General features: G+C 41.3%; 1 protein-coding gene across 1 annotated transcript; it reads left to right on the forward strand.

Annotated features, from left to right (window-relative positions):
- The first annotated feature begins 6,315 nt into the window (after positions 1-6,315).
- Positions 6,316-10,188, forward strand: LOC119120311 (carbohydrate sulfotransferase 8-like). Its single transcript, XM_037247086.1, has 2 exons — positions 6,316-6,743; positions 6,813-10,188. Exons 1-2 carry the CDS (start codon positions 6,354-6,356, stop codon positions 7,497-7,499), a joined length of 1,077 nt encoding a protein of 358 aa, XP_037102981.1. The 5' UTR covers positions 6,316-6,353; the 3' UTR covers positions 7,500-10,188.
- The last annotated feature ends 548 nt before the right edge of the window (positions 10,189-10,736 follow it).

Below are 10,736 nucleotides of genomic sequence, written 5' to 3' on the forward strand. Positions count from 1 at the left end.
TTAGAAAGAGCGATTTTGATTGCTATTCCTTCGCATTTGTCTTCTTGGGATGTTTCATTGTGAGCTGCTGTATCGTAAGTGATGGTTTGGTTTTGAAGGATGCCGGTAATTCCCTCCTGAATCTCCAGACGTCTTGCTAATTGGAAGATCCACCCGCCTCTGACTTGAAGCTGCGAGTCTTTTACTGGAAATGAGTGTGAGCCGAGCCTGCCGCTTTTTTATTTCATACGTTGGACAGCCACACATTTGTTTTCCTGACTCGAGGTACTTTGAAGAGAGCTGCTCCATCAGACAACCAACATTTCTACACTCCTGGTTGATCCAGCCCAGACAAAAAGGCCACATATCTAGTTTGTCAAATGAATCTACTCCCTCTTTAAGTAAACAAACTTGTCCGGAGTGCAAAATGGCGGTCGTGTTTGTGAAAAGTGAGACACTTTGATTGCTGGGTTCTTTCTGTCAGCACATAAATGCTACTCCAATTATTTCGCGGCCTCTCCGGGCACTGTCAAATTAGCGGCATATCCGAGGCGAGCGCGCCGCTCTGTTCACCTTTCCGGCGTTCTCGCTGACAGGCGAGAGTCTGACACGTCGGAAGCAGAGAAAACGCTCGGCCTGTGCGATCACTTTAAATGCACAAGCCGGTGAATCAAACAGATTCTGACATCGGGTGCTTTGCCTTGGAAAATTTGCGACTCGATTCTTTAGGCAAGACTATTTTGTGAACACAATGGCGGGAGGGAAAAAAAGATGTAAGGAAATGGAAGGTGAACTGTTTCAGCTGTCATGGAGCAGATGGGGTCAGTTGTCGGAATTTGAAAAATTTAAGAAGCGGTTAATCAATGCAGACTGGTGACAATTGTGGATAACAGAAACAAATAGTATTGAGTGTGAAAGTTATGCAGGGTTTTTATTTTGGGGCTCCCCATTTGTGTCAGTGTTTTCGCTTGGCAGAAATTTGACATTTTTGAGTTGTTTTTTTTTCCCCCGTGGAAGATACACTCATGCAGACTAACACACACACTGACTTGACAGCAGGTGTGTAAAATGCAGCTAACCTGTGCTCCAGGGGTGCCTGATGTGTGTTATTTTGGGTCGAGAGGGAGTGTCAGTTTTTTTTTTTTTTTTTAAACACATACATATGTTCATTAGCACAGAGGCTTAGAATAAACATTGACAGACTTCGCTTAAAATTTTCATGGTAGGCAGGGCTTGTAATATTCATATTCTTTTGGATTTTATATTTAATACAGAGTAGCAGTTTGCAGGATTGAATGTGTGTTTAAAAAAATATGGCTCTTTTTGAAGTCATGTCATCTTTGATTTCCAAATGTGTTATGAGGCAGTTGAGGTTGTGCCTGATGAATATTTGACGTGACTGTTGGAAAAACTTTTTATCTCAATAGTTGTTTTTAATTTAGATCTTTAGAGTTGCTGTTTAATGAAAAAATATATATATTCCTACTGATGAAATTGCTGCTGAGACAGCGTTATTAAAAACTGTGTAATTGTTTTTCTAGTAATAATGTTGAATATTTTTTTGTCATTGTTATTATTGTTTGTTATTGCTTAAATAAAAAAAAACACAAGATAAATTATAATTTATATTATATTTATACCACGAAATAATTATAACATAACGACAGGCATTTTTGTTTAGTATTCAAAGTAGTTTGTGTTTTTTCTGGCCGCAGGCTGCTTACATTGTTTAGCTGATCACTAAGGCCATCGCCCGAGGGCAGCGTAAAGTGGAAGAGCGATTTTTTTTTTTTGGCCAAGATCACAACTTTGGACGAGGGCACTGGGTTGGGGTTGCTGATAAAGAATGATAATGAGGGAGACGCTGAGGCAGGTTTATAGGGGAGCCACGCTGGAGGCTAATCAGTTGCTACGGACGAGAACAACGGTTTCTTGCTGACCGTGAAGTCAAGTCGTGACACTTAACTCACAGACGAGGTTGGACGAAAGATTGACGGCCGCGATTCCGCTTCTCAGCCACAAATCGAGGTGAGCGGGGAGGCCACGGAGGCTTAACTAAGACATTTCAGTATCCCCCATCATGGCACCTTGGGGTGCTCCGTTTACCCGTTGTCTAACACTAGCTTGGTCTCGCGTCAAGCACCACGCGCTCTTCGAAACGCTGATTCGAGTATGCTGTTGCAATTGTTTTTTTTCCCTGTGATTCGGTTACTTCCTTTGCGATTGTATTGCTTTGTGTGCTTGTGTGTCAAAGGTCATAAACCGCACAGTGCCCGAATAAGATTAGTGGCAATTTAAGAGCCCAGTGTGTCTCGCCTCGCCTGTGCTAATTCACTTAACCCCGATCTCGCAGCTGACACTCTGCGTTTGTTTACGCGTCCCCGCCCCGTCCCAGAAGACTCCTTGTTGCCATGGCAACGTGCCCCATGACTGTTTGCATCCTCGATATCCTTGAATGCACTCCGAGAAGGATCTGTCTGTAAATCGGTCTTTTCCTATCTGTGTAGTTTCTGTGCTCGGGTTTGATTATCTAAGTTGTGCTTTGGAAAAAAACCAAAACAAGAATGACGGTTTTGGATCTATTCAAATTTATATGACCTCTTTCTACGACTGAAATGACCATGAAGTATGGCATTGAAGGGGACATGTTTGAATTGCGTGCAAAAGATTTATGCACGTCGCCTTGGACCGGGGTCAAAGTTCAAAGTTTTAGAGCATATCGTGTGATGCTCGCAAGCAGAGAGCGTTTTATGGATTTCTCTATTTACCACGTCCTCTGAGATGCGGTTATAAAAAGAAAGAAAGAGATTGCGAGGTGGAGGTTTAAGGAAGGTCAGGACGCTTGCATCATCAGCACCTCAAATAGCCGCCCTCCGACAATGGCCGCAAAATAAAAAATACGGGTGTCTTTGACCTTTCCAAATTGGCTCATTATTTTGGATTGGGAATGACGAAACACCATTTAATTCAGTTATTTGGGTGGAAGGAAAAAAAATGTTTCTTCCTCTTTAATGGGAGATGTCATCTCCCTGCGAGGAGGTGCTGAAGAGGCCGGAGAAGTTGTGAACAGGTGAAAATAATACCAATCGGTAGGGATGATGTCACTATGTTCTCGTGGAGGAGAACACCAAGTGGACTTAGAAAAGAAGGGATTCTGCCAGGTGACAAAATGGAGTCGGATTTACTTGACACCTTCTTTTCTTCAGGCGGAGTCACATGATTGCAATTTGCACAAGGCAGCACAGTGCTGTCAGTAAAAAAAAGTTAGCTTAATCTCATTATTATTAGTATTTTATTTCAAGCCCCCTTCATTATCCAACAGAATGACTAATGAGAGATTTTGGGGGACGCTACTTGACGGCTGAAGGAGAACGCTCACCGTCTGCGCTACTTAAAACACTTTTGCACAGTTTGGTCTAACAAGCTCATTATTTCCATGTTGTTTTTGTCCTTTCTGTCTGCCCCTCCTCAAAATAGTTTCTGGATTATACACGTCGCTGTCAGAGGGCTTCAAGTGGAGGAGGGGGGGGGGGGGGTAGTGATAATGATGTGGCCCTCACGAGCATGTCGCACCACCCGCATGAATATTCATGGGATTTCTTTCGGGGCCCTGCAGAGAGGTGAGACTCTCAAGGTTTAATGTAGAGGGCAATGAAGGACAAAGCTCAGGAGCCAATTAGAATTGTCACAGAAGCTTCTGTCAGCAAAATGATTCCACACACAGAGAAAATTCGGAGTTAAATCATGTGATTTGCAGCCTCCATGTCAGTTTTTTGTAAATTTATTGCTGTTTTGCCACGCACACCAGTGAAAATCAATAGCGAAGTTACGCTGAGTGAAATTGACCGGCTGTGAAATTGCAATCAAGCAGACGCTATTACCCGTAACCAAATAGACACTACAAAGATAAATGATGTTTGCAAATCCCCCCCCTCCCCCCTCCCTTGGAATTTGCTTGAAATTACATTTACCTAGATTACATTAAGGAGGGGAAAAATGCTTCTTAGACTGTGGGAAAAAAAAAAAAAAAGCAGGATGACCTTAGCTCAACCCGCTCGCCACAGGTTGTGTTGAACTTCCCGGCTTGACAAAATATACCAGGCGTCATCAGTTGTTGCGTTAAACATACTGAAAGGTGAAAAAGCAACAGTCGAGACGAAAACGTGTATAAAAGACGACGGGACGGAGGCGAGGTGTTAAAAAAATAAAATTTAAAAGTTTAAACTCCTCCAGAGGGAAGCAATTAGACCTTGGGAGATTTCAATTACCACCTCGATGGGCCTTTCAAGATCGATAAGCGGCCTTGTATGTTGACGTGATGGTCGTCTGAGGGGCTCATCGCGTTAGCAGACGCTTTTGTAAATGTATCCCCCTCCGCCTCCTCCTCTTTTGTGTGTGTGTGTGTGTGTGTGTGTGTGTGTGTGTTGCTAAATATTTATGTGTTTCATAAACGGCAACACCATGTGATGGATCCACACAGCCTACATGAGCGATCATTAGGGGTGAGGAGATCAAATAGTACAGCTGAACCAAAACAAGATTGGAAAATATCGCATGGCTCGCCCCCTCCCTCCCCTCCTCCCCCTCCTTTTCTTCTTTTGGAGCTACAAAACAACAAACATGCTAATCTAAAAGAATAGTGGCGCATTTCGAAACAAAAGACATCAGGATTTATTTTTTTTTATTGTCTGGGCTTTTGTTTATCCACATTTTTTTTTTTTCAACTAACATTAAAATACATACAAAAAAGTTGAAGTCGCTAAAGTTTACCGAGGCATGATTATGGTTCATACTAGAAAATGATGACGTCATCAAGTGTAGCCTAATCCAACATGGCCGCATCGCATCGGGAAGGTTTTGATTGCCCCCCCCACTTCCCTTATCCTTCACTCCCACCCTCCAAATTGAAAGTGACAAGCCACTTAGGCCGAGGTGTCCACGCATAGCAAGGCCCCCCCCCCCCCCCACTTGCGGCCATCAGCAGCCATGTAGGCCCACTTACAACTGTCAGCCTGATTAAATGACAGCTGCTTTTCGGAAATGTTTCGGCTTGTATCCGATAGAGCACAAAAAAAAATGTCCAGTGTAATAAACATCATTGGTTCCGCTTCCTTAAATCTGCCAATAACGTTCCCGCCCGTCGCTATGGTGACCGACTCATAGTCTCCATAGGCCTCAATGGAATAGTTAACATGCTTTTTATTTATTTTTTATTCTGTTGTATTCTTTCTCCACAGATATGAAACTTGATGGGATTTTGCAGCAATCCAGGGAGGTATGTTTGCTCCACGCACACACATACACACAAATTCACAAGCTCACCTGATATCAGTCTTATATCAGATACCTTTGGAGCACAAAGTTTTGAATTGTGTCCAAAAATGAAATTTCGATTGTTTTTTTTTTTTTTATATTATTTTCACCTAAAAATATTTGTTTTCAATTGTATCAATTTTCTCAAAATGTGTGAATTTAAATGGGGGAGGGGGGTATTTTCTGGGAAAATAAATATAAATTTATCTACATCGTCATTTCAGGAGACTTATAGCGCTTTACTGATATCATACGTTGCTCAACACGTTTTAAAAAGGTTTATGATGATGTTTGAACTTCAGTGTGATTCTTGTACTGTTTAAAAATGGCAGGGCAAGCATAGAAGCGCAGTGGAGAGCGGAGAACATCTCAGTTTTTCACTATTTGAAGCCTAATTCTATATACATACATATGGCATTTTTTAAAATTATTATTCATTTTGATGGTGTGTCAACTTCAATAGACTTTTTTATTTTTTTTATTTTCATTGACTTAAATGTGGCATCACAATCTTTATCCCAAGTCGTGGACATTTAACCTAAAAAACAAATCAAAACCTAAAATGTTCCCAATATATAACAAAAAGTATTGGAATATGAGAAATGAAAACTATGTTGAATGTAGCCACTATGATTGTGAAGTTTCTTTCCAACTTCTTTATCCTGCCGTGGCGCCAAGCCTTTCTCGTCATCTGCAGGGATGATCCCAGCAAGATCCAGGAAGGACATAGTCCTCGTAAAATGTGTCAAGTGACTTGATGACACCATCAGAACATTCTATTGAAATCAAATGTCAGCATGCTCGGTGGCCTTGGGCATGTTGGTCCACCAGGCAGTTGGAAATTCTCAATGAAACATGCCACTCAGTGTTTATGGGACACCTAAATTATATGATGGCAACACCAGGAAGGAGTTTGGCCACACTGTGGAACTTAATCAGGAGAATTGTTGTTGTAGCGCAACAGCACCATCTAGCGGTTCATTTAATAACTAAGCGTTGCACTGTGTGATTCATTACAGGACAAAGAGCGAGAAAATCAAGATCCCCAAGTTGTTGACGTCATGGTTCCGAGTCCAATCTCCCCCATCCAGTTCCCGCATTTCTGGAAGAGTGAACAGTTGGTCATGGGTGGATCCCAGGAACAGGACTTGGGCTCACAGCGCATTTCCAAGAAGCACCGCAAGCTCCTGAAAACAAGTCCACCCATGCAGCGAACCAACACCTCTCCCTCCTCCTCCTCCTCCTCCTCCTCCTCTTCTTCTTCTTTGACTTCATTCTCAAGATTGTTTCCCCTCCAGCATTGGCGGAAGCTCCTCAGCATCTTGGAGAGACGCCGGCAGATCATTAAGAAGATGTGCGCCAAGTACAAGAGCAACGTCTCCAAGACCATCACGCAGGACCAAGTGAAGAACATCTTTGTTGAGGACAAGCACAAGGTCCTCTACTGCCAGGTAGAAAACTCGCAAATGTGATGATACAGTTGGCGAGTTGATGAAACAGATTTTCCTTCCATCATCTAGGTACCCAAAGCAGGCTGCTCCAACTGGAAGCGGACTTTGATGGTCCTGGCAGGAGTAACGTCTGACCCTCACAGCATCACCCACGATACGGCCCACTTCGGCAACTTCTTGAAAACCCTGAAGAGTTTCGACCGGCAGGGCATCATGCGCCGCCTGAACAGCTACACCAAAGTCATGTTTGTGCGAGAGCCTTTCGAGAGGGTCGTGTCGGCCTACAGGGACAAGTTCGAGAACCCCAACGACTACTACCACAAAGGCTTCGGGAGGCCCATCATCTCCAAGTACAGGCCCAACGCCACCAGGTCGGCCTTGGCGTCGGGCAACGGCGTCACCTTCCAGGAGTTTGTGCAGTACCTGCTGGACGTGCACCGGCCCGTGGGCATGGACATTCACTGGGAACCGGCCAACCAAGTGTGCAACCCGTGCCTCATTGACTACGACTTCATCGGCAAGTTTGAGAACATGGAGGAGGAGGCCGAACTGCTGCTGCGCTTGGTCGGGGCGCCGCGGAACCTCACGCTGCCCAAATTCAAGGACCGGAACTCGTCCGACGAGAGGACGTCGTTGAAGCTCACGCAAAAGTATTTCGAGCGCATCGGCGCGCTGGAGAGACAGCGGGTGTACGACTTTTACTACATGGACTATCTCATGTTTAATTACTCCAAACCTTATCAGGTTTTATACTGATGGATTGGCGTGGCCACTTCTGCAGCTATTCCACATCAGTCGTCTTGTTTGAGGATTTTTTCCTTTGTTTTTACAATCTTTGTACCAGATTACAAGATGCAAAAATGTGTATAATGCTGCATTCGATTTCCGCTTGACAATAAGCGTACCCTGGTAAAGCCTTTATAAATGATTTTTCAGATTGGTTATGAGCAATGCTTTGTGAAGCCAAAGTTTCTGTCAAGTCAAAATAAATGTGGAAGTAGACAAGAAGTTAATTTGTTTTGATTTTGGGGTAACTGATGCAACATATTTTACTTACATGACACTAAAGATTCTCATCGATCAGGGGCGGAGCTAGGCTTTTAACTTTGGGGTGGGGCATGGGGTGGCCAAGGCTATATCAGGGGGGTCCATATAACAAACAAAAAAACTAAAAATGAAAATAATTCTACAGAAAATGCAGATTAATATGAATTATATGGCGTGTGGGAAACAAAATGGCGGAAGAATCGAAAAATACCCTAAATAACTTTTAGATGGCGACATTTGGCAACTTCAATTTTAACCAGTTATAATATTTCAAACAAATGATGCTCTAACCAAATTTTTGACTAACTCTAAACTTTTGAAAGGACTTTTTTTTGGAAGGGGGTGGGGTCAACAGACTTTAAAGTCAAATGGCTAACGTGAATTTGCTAAACAATCACAAAATGAACCCCAGCTTTGTCTCCAGCTTTGTCCCACTCTGGAACTGATGGTAGCATTTTTGTACGTTTATGCTCTTGTTATGTTTGTGCTTTGAAATACGACTCGTCACTTACTTGGGCATCCAGGTATTTATTTACAGGGTACACCGTGTTGCTGTCTGTTTGTGGTATGGTACAGACGTTCCAAAGTGTGTTGGGAGCAGCAATGCAAATCATTATGCATTTCACAAAACAAAGCAGATTTGGTTCTTTGACAATCTAAGAAAAATAAATAGCGAGGATGTTACAACTGAAAAGTCGGGAGAATTTAGTCGAATTTTGTACAAAACGTTCTGCACTTAGAAGTTTGTATTCTAGTTATTGTATTTGTTTTGAAATCAATTTTATTGGAATAAATAAAGATGAATTGAATTGAGCTGAGTAAATTCAGTTTTTATCATTGAACTAGAATTTTTTTCCAAGCCACATTATTCAGTTGTGGGGGGTGGGGGCAACTTGTTGCTAGGCAGACTTTGAAGCAAACAATCGCCCAATTGGTCCACAATATAACTCAGTCGGGGGGAAATGCTGTTAATGGCTGCATGTGAATTTTGAAACTGAACTGTCCTGTATTAAAAATGAAATCCAAATTTGCCACTATTGCTCTATATTCATTATAAAATGGAATTTCTTTTTAGGACACAAACAGTCAGAATTATTGCAAGCTACATTTCATGTAATGTAAATTTTCCACTGGGGAATAATGTCATATTTTGAACATGTTTGTTTGTGACAAATAATGCTTAACTTTTTTTTGGCTACAATTTCTTAGTAAATAATTTCTCGCTACAAAATGTTCCCTATTGACTCCCTGTGAACTGCTCAGTCAGTAACACTGTACCCAACACTACACACACACAAAACTACACACACTGTACTGACACCCAGTCTGCAGCCTTGTATAAGCTTTTTCCCACTCTTTATTCTGTACAATTGTATAATGGGCATTCAGATGATTCTATATTTTTCTATTTCTAATATATATATATATATGTCTATATACACACACACACACATTCACATATATAGTATATTATACATAATCAGTGGAGTGAAGTTAACTTTTGTTTTGATGTCATTGATTGTGATGCCAGTGTGTCGCCACCAGCGATTAAAAAATAATAATTATTGAAGAGCTTAAGACAAGCTTGGACTCCAAATGAGTTTTGTGTTTGTTGTGCTTGATGGCACAACTTTGGCACAACGCAATTTATCTATCAATCACTATTCAGAATAACAGTATGGTGCATAAAAAAAATGCAAGTCTCTGTTTATAAGAAACTCCCAACACAAATGGCACTAAAGATTTTTTATTCGCCTTATAGTGTGCACTATTAGAAAGTCTAGAGCCAAGGCAGACATTTTAAAACAAGGTACGTCAAAATATATGAGGTACTTTCTTTGGGTTGGCTACAGGAGTTTGTGCTTTACGTGACAAAATGCTCTGTAATGTTTATTTTTTTTATGAGTGAGTGGAAATGCACATTATTGACACCTATAGTACTCCTTATAATCAAATTTGGTGGTATATATATGGTGACTTAATACTTTTTTTCCCACTATATCTGTGATGGCTTTTTGCAAAATTCCAAAATCTAATCTTTAATTAGGTCTTGGTTTAATTCTGTGCTGATTATAGCCCCACCCTTAGCAAAATAATAATAATACTGCATCAAAATTATTGCTTTTAATGCCCCCCCCTTCCGCAAAACACGATTTTTTGACGTGTGCGTGTGAATTAAAATCATTCAGTAACCGAAGTAACAAGTGAATGTATAACTGTTGGTGCAATTGTGTAAGAAAAAAAGTGTAAAAGACAAAAAAAATAGCTACAGTCTCAAGCCTTTTGTCTTATTTTACACTGCCAATCAAATGGTGACTTTTCAGGAAGACATTTTTCAGGTGGCTCGTTTTTTTTCCCCCCCCGTGTCTACTAATAAAATTGTCTTTAGCATTTTAAAGCTGTCTCTTGTATTATTTTTTTTTAGTGAGAGCTCCATCAACACAAATATTTAGCTTAGCCTCGTTTGCTCACTCAGCAACCGCAACGCCTCGAGGAGGACCCCAAAAATAAAAGAAAAATACAGCGTTCATTTCTTTACCTTGTAAAATTCATCCGCAGTATTTTAACCGCTTTATGTCGACAAGTTCCTTGTTACATATCGAATGCAATCTTCCATTGACGTGATTTATGCAGCAACTTTAATGGAGCTGAATGTATAAACAAAAAGTCTCAGCAGCCGCCACATAAGTGCTTCTTTCACCTTGAGCTAATATTATATCTCCACATTTTGTGATGCCCTCAGCTTCATTTTGATTGATATGCCATTTAAGCTGAGATTCTCCTGCCAGCACTTTAACGACAACATAGCACCAAATGTATTTTAAATGTTAAGTGGCTGTCTCTTCTACATGTTCACATTCACTAATTGATTCTTGAGACATAAAGTCAAGCACAACTAGCATCACCTCTTCAGCAAAAACGACTATCTGCCATTTTTTTTAGACC

This window comes from Syngnathus acus, chromosome 3 (genome assembly GCF_901709675.1).
Source record: "Syngnathus acus chromosome 3, fSynAcu1.2, whole genome shotgun sequence".
NCBI classification, from domain to species: Eukaryota; Metazoa; Chordata; class Actinopteri; order Syngnathiformes; family Syngnathidae; genus Syngnathus; species Syngnathus acus.

Coding starts and splice junctions, on each gene's coding strand:
- LOC119120311 (XM_037247086.1), top strand. CDS start 6,354: ATGGTTCCGAGTCCAATCTCCCCCATCCAGTTCCCGCATTTCTGGAAG. Junction 6,744..6,812: donor ACAAGGTCCTCTACTGCCAG/GTAGAAAACTCG, acceptor TCCATCATCTAG/GTACCCAAAGCAGGCTGCTC.